This window comes from Neoarius graeffei, chromosome 11 (assembly GCF_027579695.1).
Source record: "Neoarius graeffei isolate fNeoGra1 chromosome 11, fNeoGra1.pri, whole genome shotgun sequence".
NCBI lineage: Eukaryota > Metazoa > Chordata > Actinopteri > Siluriformes > Ariidae > Neoarius > Neoarius graeffei.
Genome location: NC_083579.1, coordinates 78,800,072 through 78,820,283, shown reverse-complemented (window position 1 = coordinate 78,820,283; position 20,212 = coordinate 78,800,072). Strand labels below are relative to the sequence as shown.

Below are 20,212 nucleotides of genomic sequence, written 5' to 3'. Positions count from 1 at the left end.
TCTCATTGAAAACGGAGCAAAGAGCAGCCCTGGAGGTATTTATTGAAAGGAAGGACTTTTTCGCCTTGCTCCCAACCGGCTTCGGTAAGAGTTTAATCTACCAGTTAGCCCCCAGTTTCCGTCGCGTCACATACGTCAGAGGAAAGAGTGATGTGATTGGTTTAAGCTTCGTCACAGCCTTTTCTGGCTTCGACCAGTAGCAAACTGAGGCATTTCAGGGAGGCGGGTCAACCACGCGCTTTGGGAAACGGTTGGGCTTAATATCTATGCCAGACCAAATCCTCGCAGAGCTTTGAAGTTGCGTTAGCCAGACTAAATCCAAACTGGGTCCTGGAGAAAATTCTGACCCTGATGAAGGCCCTAGTATGAGTAGAGGTCAGAAGAAAGCAAAAAAGGTGATTTTCCACAACCTATCTACGCGAGCTGGGCTTTTCAAGCATGACTGCTATAAAAACTAAAAAAGGAGAGAGACTCAGAGCTGTTAAGGAAGATTCGTGTGTCTTTCTTCAATTCCTGCGAGTATATCAGCTTTGTGTTCAACTAAACAGGCCCAGGTTTCACACTCAGTAAGTAAATTGAGACGAGATGATCGTTATTTCAGTATATATACACTTTGTGACATTTTTGTTTGGTGGTGTGCTGTGGGATTTTGCGAATGTAAAATATGTGCCGTGGCTCAAGAAAGGTTGGGAAACACTGCTCTAGGATGTGTTACTTTGGTACTGTCTAATGTTTACTGTTTTTAAACATTTCTGTAATATTTCAAATGTTTGTATGTTAAGTGTGTCCTTTGTTTTAAATGTTTGTATGAGTGGAGATCACTTGGCTGCATACCAAATCGACCTTTGGGTACAAATAAAGTTATCTAATCCAATTTTGATTTGATTTGATTCGATCAATGTAAAATGAAGTACAAAATACATTAAAATCAGGATTACACAATAAAGCGCAAGCACTTATTTCCATTGTGGCCCCATTAAAACACGTAAAACAGCAATGACAACGTTATGATTTGACTTAATATTGACTCACTGTACTATGTAAATGGTGAAAATAATAATAATAACAACAACAACCACAATAATAAAATAATAATAATAATAATAATAATAATAATAATAATAAAAATTAGTAAAATAAAAAAAGTGTTATTTTCTTGCTGTCTAAGACCATTAAGAAAATAACACTTTATTTTACTAATTTTTTTTAAATTATTATTATTTTATTATTGTGGTTATTATTACTATTATTTTCACCATTTACATAGTACAGTGAGTCAATATTAAGTCAAATCATAACGTTGTCATTGCTGTTTTACGTGTTTTAATGGGGCCACAATGGAAATAAGTGCTTGCGCTTTATTGTGTAATCCTGATTTTAATGTATTTTGTACTTCATTTTACATTATGATCGAATAAAATCAAATCAAATCAAAATTGGATTAGATAACTATTTGTACCCAAAGGTAGATTTGGTGTGCAGCCAAGTGATCTCCACTCATACAAACATTTAAAACAAAGGACACACTTACCATACAAACATTTGAAATATTATAGAAATGTTTAAAAACAGTAAACATTAGACAGTACCAAAGTAACACATCCTAGAGCAGTGTTTCCCAACCTTTCTTGAGCCACGGCACTCCACTCCACTCCAATCCAATCTACTCCACTCCAATCCAATCCAATCTACTCCAATCCAATCTACTCCAATCCAATCTACTCCAATCCACTCCAATCCAATCTACTCCACTCCACTCCAATCCAATCTACTCCACTCCACTCCACTCCAATCCAATCTACTCCAATCCAATCTTCTCCACTCCAATCTACTCCACTCCACTCCAATCCAATCCACTCCAATCCAATCTACTCCAATCCAATCTACTCCAATCCAATCTACTCCACTCCACTCTACTCCACTCCACTCCAATCTACTCCAATCCACTCCACTCCAATCCAATCTACTCCACTCCACTCCAATCCAATCTACTCCACTCCAATCCAATCTACTCCACTCCACTCCACTCCAATCTACTCCACTCCACTCCACTCCAATCTACTCCACTCCACTCCACTCCAATCTACTCCACTCCAATCCAATCTACTCCAATCCAATCGTAGCCGCCACTCGAGTAAATAAAAGAATCATTATGAGCTGAACTCACCTCTGAGAAGTTGACAGCCAGCGGAATGGTTCCGGCAACATAACAGCCCACTAACATGGCCAGTGAAAGCAGGCTGATTGAACTGAAGTCATCCATTTCACACCCGAACCCGAACCACAAACCTGCTGTGCGTCCTCGGCTCGGTACCGCGTGTTGGATTAATTTCCCAACACCGCACTGCAGCTCAGGAACAGTGTGATGGACAATTAAAGCTAACAACTCAGAAACCAAGTCGCTTTCCTTCGTCCTGGTGAGCAGATTAGCAAACCGTGTTTATTTTACACCCAGTCGAGTGTAATTCACACACGCATTCGGATATGTTTCCTCACACTGAGCTAAACCCGACTAGCCGGTCCACTCAGCCGGTTCTGGTTCGGCTTCTGCCACTGTGGCAAAAACCTGTAGCTCCTTCTCTTCGAGCACTTAGCCTACCTAGCCGGCTAACAACCCGTCATCCGATCCTTTAATTACAGTCTCCGGTGAGACCGGAGTGAGTGATATTACTGTGGAACCGAGAGAGATTAAATCTCCGCCATCACTGCACTCACAGCTGCTCTTTCAGCTTCCGATCAGCGCCAGCGAGGAAACTGTGTAACGTTGGCAAACTGAGAGCACTTCCGGGTCACAGTGTTCAAAATAAAAGCTCATAGAAATAGTCATTCCCAAATAGTGCGATTCGCCCTATTTTACTGCACTACATTAAGGGTCTAATGAAGGACCTGTACGCCCTACCTAGTGCACTACGCGCCGAGTAAAACTCTAATTGAGGTTCAGCCAGGCGGTTTGACAAAAGTCTGAGTCATATGCCAAGAAGTGTTGTTGAGCCTTTAAAAATAATAAAATTAAATGTTTCTAGATTAAAATATATACAATCAAGCCCGAAATTATTCATACCCCTGGCCAATTTTGACTTAAAGTTACTTTTATTCAACCAGCAAGTTTTTTTTTTGGACCGGAAATGACGGAGGCTTCTCCCAAAAGATAATAAGACGATGTACAAGAGGCATCATTGTGGGGAAAAAATAATAAAAATAAATATATATATATTTCTGAGCTTTTATTTACATTTGAGCAAAAATTGGCATGTCCAAAATTATTCATATCCTTTGCAAACTGTCACAGTCTATGGGAAAATCCAAAGTTCTAGACCGTTCCAAATAGTCCAAGCTGTTCTAAAGCATCCTAATGACCCTGATTAATTGGGAACAGCTGTTTTAATCAAGTCAACAGGTGAAAAACAGCAGCTCTCTGCAGTTAGCTTGTGGACAGTCATGGCGAAGACAAAGGAGCTCGTTGAGGGCTTGCGGCCGCGCGGTGTGACTGCGCACAAGTCAGGGAAGCGCAATAAGGCCATATCTAAATGTTTTCAAGTTCCAGTGGCTACAGTGCAAAGTATTATTAAAAAATACAAGATGTTCCGCACTGTGGAAAATCTCAGAGGACGTGGTCGGAAGCCAAAAGTGACACCTGTGCTGGCCGGGAGGATGGTGAGAGAAGTGAAAAAGAATGCAAGGATCACCACCAAGGCCATCCTGGTGAATCTGGGCTCTGCTCGTGGCAAGATCTCAAGGCAGACAGTCCAACAGGCGCTGCACACTGCTGGGTTCCACGGACGCAGACTAGAGGTCTGCGTGGGTCGGATTTTTCAGTCCCGCCCGCGCCCACAAAAAAATTATGATTTTCAGTCCCGCTCCCGCCCCCGCCCGCAAATCCCGCCCGCAAATCCCGCATGATGCAGACGTTCGCGTTATTTCTCAGGAAAGTTCTTGTCTTGACACAGCGTGATGGTGCCCCGCCCCCTACTTTGAGTGGATTTGAGCATAAATATCTACAGCTCACATTTGTTATTGTTTATCTTGTTTCTGAATACAGCATGCAGTATCTCTAATAATAATAATTAGTGCTGTCAAACGATTAAAATACTTAATCGCAAATCGCACATTTTTATCACATGAGAAACCATTGTGATTCCCTGATCAGTATAAAAAAGTGAATGGGCTTGCTTTGTACTAATGTTTTGCTTTTTTTTTACTGCAAAGCAGAGCTAGTAAAAGAAGTGAATTGATTTACTGCTTGCGTTACTCTACAACTTTAATCAGAGAGACAGGTTACACAGTGACGGTAGGCTTGACTCAATGCTATCCTAGAAATCCTTCCTGTAATATGCAAATTTGGCCACCTCTGATTGGACAGCTAAATTTGCATATTACAGGAAGGATTTCTGGGATAGCACTGAGTCAAGCCTACTGGCACTGTGTAACCTGTCTCTCTGATTAAAGTTGTAGACTAACGCAACAAGTAAATCAATTCACTCATGTTTCTCTTGCTAGCTGGGTGTGAACTGCAAGTCATTAGAGTGATCAAAGAATTTCCCCTTAGGGTGATCAATGGCAAGTTTAAGATGCCATTCCTCACTCAATTTGGCAATCTCTGCAAATTTAGGCATCTTAAAATGTTTTTATTAATGCCAAATAAAATATATAGCACAAATGATATATGATAGACATAAATTAATAATTTATAAATTTTATTTCAAGCACGTTTTTAGTTAGCGGGACTGCAGCTTATCACCGCTCCCACCCGCGCCGCATATGTGCACTCCCGCTCCCGCCCGCGCACGCATATGTGCACTTCCGGTCCCGCCCGCGCCCGCAATGAGCTTTCAAAATTTGTCCCGCGCCGCACTGCTTTGCGGCGGGTCCCGCGGGACTCCCGTGGGAGTGCAGGGCTCTAACGCAGACCAAGGAGGACGCCACTTCTCCAGATAAGGCACACAAAAGCCTGCTTGGCCTTTGCAAATGCTCATCTGGACAAAGAAGACGACTTCTGGTCTTCTGTTTTATGGTCAGATGAAACAAAAATTGAATTGTTTGGCCACAATGATGTGTCCTTCATTTGACGTCAAAAAGGAGAAGCTTTCAACCCTAAGAACACCATCCCCACTGTCAAACATGGGGGTGGGAACCTAATGCTTTGGGGGTGTTTTTCAGCTAATGGACCAGGGAACCTAATCACAGTAAACGGCACCATGAAAAAAGAGCAGTACATCAGGATTCTCAACAACAGCAACAACATCAGGCGGTCTGCAGAGAAACTTGGCCTTGGGCACCAGTGGACATTTCAGCACGACAATGACCCAAAACACACAGCAAAAGTGGACTTAAATCCAATTGAGAATCTGTGGAGGGAGCTAAAAATCAGGGTGATGGCAAGGAGACCCTCCAACCTGAAAGAGTTGGAGCTCATTGCGAAAGATGAATGGGCAAAAATACCAGTGGAGACATGCAAAAAGCTGGTCAGCAATTATAGGAAGCGTTTGATTGCTGTAATAGCCAATAAAGGCTTTTCTATTGATTATTGAGAAGGGTATGAATAATTTCAGGCTTGACTGTGTGTGTGTGTGTGTGTGTGTGTGTGTGTGTGTGTGTGTGTAAATATCAGTAAGCAGTAAAGCATGAAACAAAGTCAATATTTGGTGTGAGACGAAATTCCCTTTGCTTTAAAAATTAGTAGTCTCAGGTCCAGTGAGGGCGGCACGGTGGTGCAGTGGTCAAATTAAATTACATAATTAAAGCACATCATTTGCTTTAATCCCCTCAAATTAAATAACATCCCAGCCACAGAATGGCCTGATATTTTGTGAGATATTACAGAAATAAACATATATCACAATCACCACATTTCAGAGGGAACTAAATTTCACCGATTTTATGAAATTGAAAGGCCGTCCAGCTTTCATTGCCACTGTGTGTGTGTGTGTGCATGCATGGTGCCCTGAGATGGCTCGGCGTCTCATCCAGGGTGGATTCTCCCACCTTGAGCCCAGCGTTGCCCCAGACCCACTGTGTCCCTGACCAGGATAAAGCACTGACTGAAGATGAACGACTGAATGAATATTTCTTCCTTCTTTTGTTGATAATTGTTGGATGTTTACTTTTCAACGTCTGTGATTACATCAGTTGTGTCCTATTATTCACATTGTGAACATAATTTCTTCTTTCCCTGTGTGTATCGATCACTTAATGCTCCCACCATCTACTTTTGGCTCGATTATGTATGAACATCTTCCTGTCTGATTATTTTCCAGCTATTTGGTATGATTTCTTAGACAAACCAGATTTCATGCCTCTCTATTTACGATTTACAAGAACGTGTTAATGCCTTGTTGCTGCATTGCTGCTCTTATTCAGCTTCATCTCAGGGTTTTAGCAGACTTAATATCATTTTTATAAGGGTGAAAAAGCAGCCTAAAAGAGGAAAACCAAAAAATAAAATGACAATTCAGTGAATCAGACTTGTGTCAAAGTTTTAAAAATGGAAGGAAATATTGAAAATTATACTCATTCATCTCATTATCTCTAGCCGCTTTATCCTGTTCTACAGGGTTGCAGGCAAGGTTAGAAAAAAACCCAATCAAAACTGTAATTAGAAAATATTCCTTGTGTAAAGATGATCAGTTGTGGTCTACATCAATACAATACACATAAATGCAAAAAACATGAATTATATAGATGTACTGTATTAAATTATGGTTTAATTATGGTTATAATTAATAAGTGTATTCATTTTTTCAGTATCATAAGCATTCATTATACTCAAGTAAAGTACAAATCTCCAAAAAGAATTACAAGCACAAATAGTATTTCTTGCACCATTTTTCTTGAAGCGATGATGATTAATTATATTTGTCTTTTCAAAGGTTCTCTGCAAATCCGATAAAACAGTTTAAACACTTTTATTATGTTTAACGGAAAATGAGAAATCGATTAATATGATGATTAACATGCTGCCTAAAACAGGGGTATGATGATCAAAAGCATTAGAACGGGCACTAGAGGGTACTGCAGTGTTATCTGGTCGTCTTCCTCCAGATAACTTCGGCAGACTGAGGATCCAATCAACTGGCAGCTCCACATCTCTGATACACACCAAACTGTTTTATAACTCCATACTTATCTGGAGACCAAAACAAGAGCTCAAGAGCTTATTATTTTGCTATATGTTGCTCTTGCATGTGATTCCACACCATACGGAGCCACCAAGACCTGCAACTGCTTAACTATTCGTTTCAGATCTGATGTTTTGTTCTCTGCATTTCAAAATGTGCTTGATAACTCTTCCCTTGGTCCATGATGCTAAATCAAAGAAAGGAATGATGTTAACTCATAAACACAAACCTCTATACAAGCACATGTTGGGATATATTAACCTCTCTGGATTTTGTTCTTATCTATATTCTTATTTAAAAAAAAAAACATATCCCCTTCATGGTTTTTGTTGTTTGCCCTGTTGAGGGAACTGTCTAAGATAGTGTGCAGAACCTTACAAGAAAGGCTGTAGAACATCTTCAGAAAGTTGTGTATATGAAATTATGCAAAGCAGACTGAAGAATTGTTTATTAAGAACACCCACACACCTGCAGCAGTTTTCTGCAGTTCTCTCATCAGCCGATCCCTTGAGAACAGCACGATGCATCAAATCATGCAGATATAAATCAAGAGCTTCAGTTAATGTTCACAATGTTCACACATCAGAATGGGAAACATTGTGATCTCACAGTGAAGTGTGACTTTCTTTCACTGTGGCATGGGTGTTGGTTTGAGCCAGATGTATTCTGAAATGGTTTGAGTATTTCAGAAACTGCTGATCTCCTTCCTGGGGTTTTCACACACAATGAACAATCTCTAGAATTTACCCAGACAGAATGGTGCCAAAAACAAAAAACATCATCGGGTGAGTGAATGAGCGACAGTTCTGTGGGTGGAAACAAGCACCTTGTTGATAAGAGAGGTCAGAGATCAGAAAATGGGCAGATTGGTTCAAGCTTTTTTTGCCAGGAAGGATATAGTAACTCATATAATCACTCTTTACAACTGTGGTGAGCAGAAAAGCATCTCAGCATGCAATAACAGAAGAACACATTGGGTTCCAGTCCTGCAGCCAAGAACAGGGATTTTAGAATCAAGAACAAGGTCCTATTACAGTGGCCGGTGAGTGTATGCATCACTGTTTCTTGTCAAACTATTGAGAATGAGATTCAAGCATGCTGAACTACCATAATAGCACAGAGCGACCAAAACAAGGCCCAGGGTGCCAATAATTTAATCTTGGTATCACACAGAGAGCCTGTTGAGTATAGTTGTATAGTTGGCGTGCATTTTTCTGCGGCTGAATCCCAAATCATGTGCATGTAGTACACTCGGTAATGTGCCAATAGATTGTATGTTAAAAGCTACTTGGAGTTCAGCTCGGACATGGCAGGTTTAACGCTGATCATGGGTCATCAATATATTTTAGCAAAATGGAGTTAAATATCAGAGGAAACTTGATAGATAAATAAAAGCTTTTATTCCTTCTACGTTCACTGGATATGGGCAATCCAGCTCAATGCAATGAGCAATGCAGCTGGGAACAGAGATCTCAGAATCAAGAACAAGTTACTATTAAAGTGGCCGGTGAGTGTGTATAGACAGAGATGTATAAAGATGTATTTCTCAAAAAAAAAAAAAAAAACAGACTGGGTGTGTGATGTCTTGTGATGAACTGGTGTCCTATTTAAGGTGTGCTCCCACCTCAAGCCTTGGAAAATGTTCCAGACCCACGACTGTCCTGATCAAGATCAAGCACTCCCTGAAGATGAATGAATGAATGAATGAATGACCCAAATATTGATTTTGCTCTTGCAGCCGGGATGATCTGTACCACATGAAAGGATAACTCGAGACGAATGCTTTTGCTTCAAAGGACAACTGAAGTCAACGCAATGTTTCATTTTCTTAAGATTTGAGTCTGGTGTTAGCCTAATAACAGCACACCCCATGGGACAGCAGTTGTTCATCAAAGCTGTTTTAACTCACTGCTGCTTCCTTCTGTTTGCTCATTAGTTCCAAGAAAATTACTTCAGAGGCTTAGCAGAACACTGGGTATGATATGGAAATAAAAGTCACTCTACTGACATTCTACTGTGACTATCAAAGTATAAGGGCCTGGTCCGGTCCCACGACACCAATAACTCTAACTCTACCTATAACTCCAACTCTGATGATTCGTCTGCCTGAGTTTAGTTCCAGTCTGGAGCAGAAACACCACGACTATAATATCGCTTGGTCCTGACACTCAGGGAAATAAGGGCGGCACGGTGGTGTAGTGGTTAGCACAGTCGCCTCACAGCAAGAAGGTTCTGGGTTTGAGGCTGGTGAGGGCCTTTCTGTGTGGAGTTTGCATGTTCTCCCCGTGTTCGCGTGGGTTTCCTCCGGGTGCTCCGGTTTCCCCCACAGTCCAAAGACATGCAGTTAGGTTAACGTGGGGTGGCCTTGGGCCGAAGTGCCCTTGAGCAAGGTACCGAACCCCTGGCTGCTCCCCGGGCGCTCTAGTGTGGCTGCCTAGGCAGAGGTTAAATGCAGAGGATGAATTTCACTGTGCTTGAAGTGTGCATGTGACAAATAAAGGTTTCTTCTTCTTCTAAATAAATTAAGAGTTTGGTTCCAAAACGCCAAATTTGAAAAACTGAAACTCCCATCACCAAACCATCAGCAATTATCATATCTTACTCATACCCACGCCCGGATCACCGCACAGGCTTCATATGGCTTCAGCCTAGGGGCCCCCATGCCCCCCGCCTCTCAGGGGGGCTCCCAATTGGTCAAAAGAAAAAAAAAAACCCTTCATATTCATTGGCTCAAAATGAATATTTAAATAAACGGACGCTGATTGGGTGAGGCAAATCTGCCTTCCATATACAGTGGTGCTTGAAAGTTTGTGAACCCTTTAGAATTTTCTATATTTCTGCATAAATATGATCTAAAACATCATCAGATTTTCACACAAGTCCTAAAAGTAGATAAAGAGAACCCAGTTAAACAAATGAGACAAAAATATTATACTTGGTCATTTATTTATTGAGGAAAATGATCCAATATTATACATCTGTGAGTGGCAAAAGTATGTGAACCTCTAGGATTAGCAGTTAATTTGAAGGTGAAATGAGAGTCAGGTGTTTTCAATCGATTGGATGACAATCAGGTGTAAGTGGGCACCCTGTTTTATTTGAAGAACAGGGGTCTATCAAAGTCTGATCTTCACAACACATGTTTGTGGAAGTGTATCATGGCACGAACAAAGGAGATTTCTGAGGACCTCAGAAAAAGCATTGTTGATGCTCATGAGGTTGGAAAAGTTTACAAAACCATCTCTAAAGAGTTTGGACTCAACCAATCCACAGTCAGACAGATTGTGTACAAATGGAGGAAATTCAAGACCATTTTTACCCTCCCCAGGAGTAGTTGACCAACAAAGATCACTCCAAGAGCAAGGCGTGTAATAGTTGGCGAGGTCACAAAGGACCCCAGGGCAACTTCTAAGCAACTGAAGGCCTCTCTCACATTGGCTAATGTTAATGTTCATGAGTCCACCATCAGGAGAACACTGAACAACAATGGTGTGCATGGCAGGGTTGCAAGGAGAAAGCCACTGCTCTCCAAAAAGAACATTGCTGCTCGTCTGCAGTTTGCTAAAGATCATGTGAACAAGCCAGAAGGCTATTGGAAAAATGTTTAGTGGACGGATGAGACCAAAATAGAACTTTTTGGTTTAAATGAGAAGCGTTATGTTTAGATAAAGGAAAACTCTGCATTCCAGCATAAGAACCTTATCCCATCCATGAAACATGGTGTTGGTAGTATCATGATTTGGGCCTGTTTTTCTGCATCTGGACCAGGATGACTTGCCATAATTGATGGAACAATGAATTCTGAATTATACCAGCAAATTCTAAAGGAAAATGTCAGGACATCTGTCCATGAACTGAATCTCAAGAGAAGGTGGGTCATGCAGCAAGACAACGACCCTAAGCACACAAGTCATTCTACCAAAGAATGGTTAAAGAAGAATGAAGTTAATGTTTTGGAATGGCCAAGTCAAAGTCCTGACCTTAATCCAATGGAAATGTTGTGGAAGGACCTGAAGCGATCAGTTCATGTGAGGAAACCCACCAACATCCCAGAGTTGAAGCTGTTCTGTACGGAGGAACGGGCTAAAATTCCTCCAAGCCGGTGTGCAGGACTGATCAACAGTTACCGGAAACGTTTAGTTGCAGTTATTGCTGCACAAGGGGGCCACACCAGATACTGAACGCAAAGGTTCACATACTTTTGCCACTCACGGATATGTAATATTGGATCATTTTCCTCAATAAATAAATGACCAAGTATAATATTTTTGTCTCATTTGTTTAACTGGGTTCTCTTTATCTACTTTTAGGACTTGTGTGAAAATCTGATGTTGTTTTTGATCATATTTAGGCAGAAACATAGACAATTCTAAAGGGTTCACAAACTTTCAAGCACCACTGTATAAACGTTAGACGTCACGCACGACGTCACTCCACAGTTTGAACAGGTGTGACAGAAAATGCGAGAGCGGTGCTCAAAAGCGCAAGGCGCAACGGCAAAAAGCCCAACGTGACAAAGCTCTATTGAGCAATATACCAAAACTAACAGGGTTTTTTAAACCTAATGAAACCCAACTGGCAAGTGCAAGTCATCATGACACTAGCGTAGCAAACGTTATGTTAGCTGCAGCTGCAGCCAGTAGTACTACTAGCTCTGGTGAGGGTGAAGGACCATCCCTTTCAGACCCCGTCCCATTTGTGGATGAATGTGCCACTGCCACTAGTTTCACAAACGCACACACACACCACACTCACTCCGATGACACTGACATGCATGATAGCTGGACATGGTTTAATAGTTGTACAAAGTTTAATAATGAAAAAAAAATCAAACAAACAAACAAAAAACTTTAAAATGTAGAAAACAGACAGTTCTTTACAGGTAGATGGGATAAGATGGTGGTGGCCGGGGGGGGCTACAGCAACTTGTAGCCTAGGGGCCCCTGGCCATGTTAATCCGGCCCTGCTCGTACCATATTCAATTTTCGCCAAAACGCAATATCTGCCATTGATTTACACATTGCATTACGGCCTTTCATTCCAAAATACAACAAGCGTCACTACCAAGTTTTCTCAAAACCAGATATATCCATTTGGCCAACCAGAGGCTGCCATTGGCGTGAAGTCTTCTAAGATGGCTGCGCCCATGAAGTAGGAAATCACTTTGGCAACTGTCACATTTATTGGACAATTTCACACTGAATTATGAATAATTTCGATAAAATAATCAAAAAAACATAAAATAATCTATAAAATAAAATAATCTGTCAGGAAAGAACACGGTGAAATGCACTTTAAATAGAAAGGGATCTGTAGCTTTTTTGGGGGGAAATGCCGTGGCGTGGATATGTAGCGACTTGACAAAAAAAATAATTACTTGGTTCAGTTAAAAGCTGTTAATTAGTTCTGGATTTCATTTTTGAAGTTTATTATCATTAAGGAGTTAGTCAATAAATTTTAAAACAGGATACAGTGGGGGCGGCACGGTGGTGTAGTGGTTAGCGCTGTCGCCTCACAGCAAGAAGGTCCGGGTTCGAGCCCCGTGGCCGGCGAGGGCCTTTCTGTGCGGAGTTTGCATGTTCTCCCCGTGTCCGCGTGGGTTTCCTCCGGGTGCTCCGGTTTCCCCCACAGTCCAAAGACATGCAGGTTAGGTTAACTGGTGACTCTAAATTGAGCGTAGGTGTGAATGTGAGTGTGAATGGTTGTCTGTGTCTATGTGTCAGCCCTGTGATGACCTGGCGACTTGTCCAGGGTGTACCCCGCCTTTCGCCCGTAGTCAGCTGGGATAGGATCCAGCTCGCCTGCAACCCTGTAGAACAGGATAAAGCGGCTACAGATAATGAGATGAGATGAGATGAGGATACAGTGGTTTTCCTTTGATCACTTCCTGTAATCAGAAAAAGTGATTGTTCTCGAAACACTGGAATTGGATATATAGCGTTTTGGAACCAAACTCTTCAAACGCATGCAACTTAGGAATAGTCATGGAAGTTTTTTCCAAATAGTAGCACTTTATTCCAGGTCATACTGTACAGCTTGAACTTCAAAATGACCCATGTACACACTCCGGTGGTTGGTAAAATACAGATCAGTCATGGATTATGGAAATATAATTTTTTAAAAAAGGATACAAAATATGGAGTGGTTACAGATTTTAATACGGATGCATCATGGATGCTAATAATTTACGGATTGGTCACGGACGTTTCAGTATATTAGGCTACTATGACACTGTCTTGTATCTTGCCACGTAAGTGGCGGGTGGGTTAAATGCCAAGAAATGAGGCGTATTTTGTCCAACATTAAAGTCCTGTGACGTACACAGCGTTCACAGGTGGGTATGCCCCATGCTGCGTTCGTTGGCATTCATCACAGCCAAGAAAGCATCATCCAGCGAAGAAGTCAGGACCGAAGAAGGGCAAGTGTCACCCGCATCACCCAGCCAGCCCCGGAGCCACCTTCATCAGACACACGTCAACTAAAGCGTTCGCACGGCCTAATAGGTGTTCGAGCAACATTCCTGCTGCATCACTGCTGCATATCTTTTGTTTTTACGGCGTACATGTGACATGTGTATGCTGTATCAAAGCTGCTATGTACGTGCTATGAATTTTTAAGTGCGGAATTAAAAATACGCCGCACCCTGGCGTACAAGGAGATCACGTTACACATCCTAGAGTATTAGCTACATAAGCTGGCGATGCTGTGACGTTCCTTTCTTACTGCCACGTATCCTGATACGCCGTACATACGCAAGGCTGAAACGCCAATGTGTGAACCAAGCATTACAGATTGGTTACTGATTTCATACGGATGTTGCATCACGGATAAAAAAATTAAGAAATGTAAAACAATTAAATGTTTGGACTGACAAAGTTCATAATTAAAATATCTTACCTGCATTTATATGTTTACTTTATTAATTTAATATTGATATTCAACAGAAAATATCACATATCTGTGAATAAAAGATCCGTGCTTTGTATTATATTTTATATTTTCTGTGAATCCGTATTCCGTGACTTCATGATGCAACAAGGATGTACAAAGATGCCCGGGGAAAACTATCACGTGCTCAGACACCGTCACATGGAAACAATGACCTGATTGGTCAGATGTTTTATCGGATCAGGTCCAGGCCTGGAAAAATGGCTCCAGAAGCAAATCTCGCTGATACGGAAAACCCAGGCCTGGGCTATAGGGATCGTTATCGGTCTGCTGTGAGCACCAACCACATAAACTGCAGGAGACTGATTTATTTATAGTCATCGTTATAGTTGTAGTTCTAGTTATCGGTATTGTGGGACCGGGCCTTAATCCCTGGTTTTAGGCAAAAACACTGATCTGCTCAACATGTCCTAACTGTAAAACTAGCGTCTGAAGCTGTCTTGTTGGTCAGTACAAATGATCTAAACCCAAACCCAAAACACCAGATCTGTCTCTACAATACATACAGTGAAGTTGAGATCATATTTTCCAGCACAATGGATTTGAAATGAATCATGACTGTGGCACAACATGATGAAGTTAAGACTGTCATCTTTAATTAGCCTGAAGATATGGACATCCACATCATCAGTCAGAACTACAGTTCATTTTATACATGATCCTGAATTATTATACATACTGATACACACTTTATCCATGGAATAAAAACATGTTCTATTCCCTTCCAGTGGGTTTCATTCATTTGGTTCGATAGCATGCAATATTGTTAGCGTATTGCTTATCCTACGTGTATTACGTCACTCTTACCAATGGAGAATGAGCATTGAATACGGTTTACAAGATTGCACAGTTGGGCGGCACGGTGGTGTAGTGGTTAGCGCTGTCACCTCACAGCAAGAAGGTCCGGGTTCGAGCCCCGCGGCCGGCGAGGGCCTTTCTGTGCGGAGTTTGCATGTTCTCCCCGTGTCCGCGTGGGTTTCCTCCGGGTGCTCCAGTTTCCCCCACAGTCCAAAGACATGCAGGTTAGGTTAACTGGTGACTCTAAATTGAGCGTAGGTGTGAATGTGAGTGTGAATGGTTGTCTGTGTCTATGTGTCAGCCCTGTGATGACCTGGCGACTTGTCCAGGGTGTACCCCGCCTTTCGCCCGTAGTCAGCTGGGATAGGATCCAGCTTGCCTGCGACCCTGTAGAACAGGATAAAGCGGCTACAGATAATGAGATGAGATGAGATGAGATGAGATGAGATGAGATGAGATATTGCACAGTTGTCAAGACAACATGACGTCACATGTTGGAGACGTAAAACAACCGTGCTAGCGAGTGACTGGGACAATTTATAAACAAACATGGCCGCCAGGTTTGCTTCATTAAATACAGAAGATTTTGAGAGAATTTTGAAAGAGAAAGACACGTTGAACACATGAAAGAAATGTATTATAATAATAATCTCATCTCATTATCTCTAGCCGCTTTATCCTTCTACAGGTTCGCAGGCAAGCTGGATCCTATCCCAGCTGACTACGGGCGAAAGGCGGGGTTCACCCTGGACAAGTCGCCAGGTCATCACAGGGCTGACACATAGACACAGACAACCATTCACACTCACATTCACACCTACGCTCAATTTAGAGTCACCAGTTAACCTAACCTGCATGTCTTTGGACTGTGGGGGAAACCGGAGCACCCGGAGGAAACCCACGTGTACACAGGGAGAACATGCAAACTCCACACAGAAAGGCCCTCGCCGGCCCCGGGGCTCGAACCCAGGACCTTCTTGCTGTGAGGCGACAGCGCTAACCACTACACCACCGTGCCGCCAATAATAATAATAATAAAAATAATCCCCCCCCACACCATGTAGGTAATATACTTGAGCCAAAGCAACGAAATCTCGTTCTGGTGTGTATTGTTTGATGCAAATCTGAATGACAATAAAGAAAGTCTAAGTCTAATATTGGCTGGCTTTTTTTCGTGGTCTATCAGATATATTCCATTCAGCTACTCGTCTTCAACTCATTCAATATCATGCTAGCTGAATGGAATAATATATCTGATAGACCACTCAACACCAGCCAATATTATTGAATTAATATTTCGACCCGAACACAAATCGGAGCAGTGGTGGATGAGTTGATTGTTCAGGAAATCTACCAAAATATCTACACAGGTTGTTGTTTCTTTGTAAGTGTGAATGCTCGTAAAGTAAGGCACAGTGAGGCAGAAGGAAAGCTGAGAAAAATAAAGAAAACCTTAGACGTACCAAACTCAAACTGTTTGATTCATTTCAAAACAATCAGAAGCCTCCTTGAAAGCTTAGCAATACAAAATCCTCTGAAAGCTTTAAAGTACCTGTGCAAAAGAAAAAGCAGGATACAGACGAGTTTGCTAAAATGCACATAAAATACCCACAAAGTCCTGAGATGAGAGGAAGATAAATTTCTCCCACACTGAGGGAATAAGAAAAATGTGTAGGAAAATAGAAGTTCTCATGATCCAAAGCAAACCACTTCATCTGTGAAGCATGGTGGCGTGAGTCTGGATGGCTGTGACTGGAACTGGCTCACTTGTCATTTATAATGATTTTACCGCTGACACCAGCAGTAGAAAGAAATCAAAAGCATCTGAAGATCCAACTGAATGCTTCAAATCCCAGTGTATGGTGCATTATGCTGCAGAAGAATAATCTCCAGGAACAAGCTGCGACATCAACTGTGCTGTTTTTGAGGCCGAAAAAAAGTGGAATGTGTTTTACTTTACTGGCCGGTGATGCACTTGACTTGAAGCTCACTGGGAACTTAGCAAGATTGATACTGGAGATCAGTGGCGGCTGGTAGTCTTTCAAACAGGGGAGGCTGGTTGGTTACGATATTTCCAGATTTTAAAAGAAAAAAGAAAAAACGCATGAATTTTGCCCATACTCTTGTCTCTGATCTGGCTGATTGTTGGCAGCATCACAAACTGTGAAATAACAGGTTCTTTTGGCCCATTAGCCTACTGTCCAATATACATGATGGTGGTGTTGGGGGGGGGGGGTATATTTTAACATTTTATATTTTAAAATTGTGGCATGTTGTTTAAAAATTCATCATTATTGAAAGCAGCTCGGGCGGCACGGTGGTGTAGTGGTTAGCGCTGTCACCTCACAGCAAGAAGGTCCGGGTTCGAGCCCCGTGGCTGGCGAGGGCCTTTCTGTGTGGAGTTTGCATGTTCTCCCCGTGTCCGCGTGGGTTTCCTCCGGGTGCTCCGGTTTCCCCCACAGTCCAAAGACATGCAGGTTAGGTTAACTGGTGACTCTAAATTGAGCGTAGGTGTGAATGTGAGTGTGAATGGTTGTCTGTGTCTATGTGTCAGCCCTGTGATGACCTGGCGACTTGTCCAGGGTGTACCCCACCTTTCACCCGTAGTCAGCTGGGATAGGATCCAGCTTGCCTGCGACCCTGTAGAAGGATAAAGCGGCTAGAGATAATGAGATGAGATGAAAGCAGCTCTTTGTCAGGAACCTCAGCAGTAACAGCAGAGTGTTCTGGAATCGGCACAAGCACTGACCTTGGGGAGCCAAACATAGAGCTGGGTGCCACACATTTCATTCAATGACACTTTCCCTATATTTTACTTATTTTGACTGAGAAATGTTTTATTGACAATTTTGATAACCCTTCACTTTTAATCCAGGTCTGTAGTGTGAAATGTTCTCGGCTGTGTTTTTGTTTAAAAATGTTTTCCAAATTGTAGCTGTGTTTAATTCATATCCAGAAAAATATATATTCCAATATAATATACTCAGCATAAACATTTTAAATAGATTCTATATTTTTGGTCCATCCATGTCATATTACTAAAGTAGCCTATTTACTGTTGTTGATGTGGGTCACTTGCTGTTAGCCAATTCACTTTCTCGTACCAGGAGAGCTGAAAGGAACGAGTATTATTCCCGACCTTTTTCACCAAGTCAATTTGAGGCGTTGGTCTACCCTGCTCTTTAATTTTAATTTTTTCCTCGAAAGGAAGACTGGCAAATGGCTTCGCCAAAATTAAATCAGCAATGCTTGGCATCCGTGCGCAGCTTTCTTGCTAGCTGACTAGCCCCCTCAAGTTCAAGTTCAGTCACTCAAATAAACGACATTTCTGGAACTAATGCCGCTTTTCCACTACAAACGCAGCTGAGTTGGGCTGAGCCGTGCCGTGCTGAGTCGGGCTGAGCCGTGCCGTGCTGAGTCGAGCTGAGTGGGGCTGTTGGAGTTGCATTTCGACTACAACCACGCTGAACCGTGCTGGCTGGAAGTGGGTGGACACATTGGGTGGAGTTAGCGAAAGTGGGTGGACATCAGGTGATGTCGTTAAGCAGCGCAAACAGTGACATCAGTGAGCTTTTAAGCGGTAGTCTCACGACCCGAATAGTAAACAATAAACATGGAGGACATGGAGTCGTTAGTGTTGCTGGTCTTGGTGCTGTGGCTTGTTGTCACCGACAACACGGACAGATACTGGCAAGAGCGTATAGATGAGGCGAGGCGCATAAGGCTTCAGAAATTCTCGTAATTCGTAATTCTTCTCCTTCCGGGTTTGCGGTGTTTACAGATCCCAGCGTGCTCGCAGGGCGTGTGTGGGCATGTGAGGACACTCCTCCTCACCAATCAGTGCACAGGGGAGTGTCTCCTCATGCCCCCAACCTCACTCGGCACGGCTTGGCTCGCTTCAGCCCTACTCCAAAACGGTGCGAGTTTTAGGGGCTAAGCAGGGCTGAAGCGAGCTGAGTCGTGCTGTTCTTTGGTAGTCGAAACGCGAGCCGTGTCGGGCTGAAGTGAGCTGAAAAAGGGTAGTGGAAAAGGGCCATTAGATAGCAAACTTGACAACACTATATTTACACTTTATTTACAATGAAAATATATACAAACTAAAAAAGCTGGTAGAAACCGTATGTAATGAATGAAATCGAAATGTAAGCTGATCTCTTACAATACACCACAGCACTTGCAAATCCGCATGGGACTGAACTGAGATTCATCGCTGCCTGTCTATAGTTGAAACGAGCTGTCAATCAAAGAAAATATCTGGCCGCTTTCACCAATCACCAGTCTCCTCGCGGAAAGCTTTGCCATGTCCCTCCCACTGTGAGGCTGGGAGTCCGTGGGCGGGCATTTTCGCAGTATTTGTCCAATAATCGTCTTGCATTTTGATATTGAAAGCGCAGAGCTCCCAAATGCCATTGAAGTCCACTGAGGCTGGGCTGCATCGCGCTGTCACGAGGGGGAGAAACTCACGCACACATTAGGCGAACTGGGGAAAGTTATAACGGAATGATTTCGCACTGTAGTGGGTTGAGCACATATATTTCTATGATTCTGGATCTGAAATAGCAATGTTATAAGGTCGGCTATAACATAAGCCTAGCGCAATTCATCCTACACGATGTTCGTCATTTTTAGAGGAGGCTGAGCCTCCCTCATTGTCTTAGAGCAATCGCCCGTGCTGGAGATTGAGATGATTGAAAGGATCAGCAAGGACAATGTTTATGGGTCACCAAAGGTATTCACTGATTGAAAAAGATTTATAAGCAACAATTAAACATGCAAACTATTTTATATGACACCAGATTGCTGCAGAATTCTCAACTTTGTTGGTGATTAATTCACAAACATTCGTTCTGGCTGTCAGTCAAATCACAGGAGCATAAAAATGTAATATCTAATTTATCTAATATTATTCTATCCGCATTCACTGGATATGAGCAATCGTGTGCTCTGATTGGCTACTCTACTACTAGGATATCAGCTCATATACCGTAAGTAGAGAAAAACAAAATGGCAGAGCATGTTGCTGAACCAACCGAAGACGAAATAAAAACTCTACTCAGAAACAAAACCCCAAAAATATAAAAAAAATTGAATAAAAGTATTTGATGGTAAGAACATCTCATCTCATTATCTCTAGCCGCTTTATCCTGTTCTACAGGGTCGCAGGCAAGCTGGAGCCTATCCCAGCTGACTACGGGTGAAAGGCGGGGTACACCCTGGACAAGTCGCCAGGTCATCACAGGGCTGACACATAGACACAGACAACCATTCACACTCACATTCACACCTACGCTCAATTTAGAGTCACCAGTTAACCTAACCTGCATGTCTTTGGACTGTGGGGGAAACCGGAG

The 20,212-nt window shown here is 42.4% G+C and overlaps 1 protein-coding gene across 2 annotated transcripts in view; it reads right to left on the bottom strand.

The window, feature by feature from the left end:
* Positions 1-2,757, bottom strand: part of slc39a9 (solute carrier family 39 member 9) — a 38,414-nt gene extending 35,657 nt beyond the window's left edge. For both annotated transcript variants that reach the window (XM_060934736.1, XM_060934737.1), the window contains exon 1: positions 2,168-2,757. In XM_060934736.1, the coding sequence (XP_060790719.1) occupies positions 2,168-2,263 (96 nt within the window). In that variant the 5' untranslated portion in view covers positions 2,264-2,757. The remainder of the gene's footprint in view (positions 1-2,167) is intronic.
* Between the last annotated feature and the right edge of the window lie 17,455 nt (positions 2,758-20,212).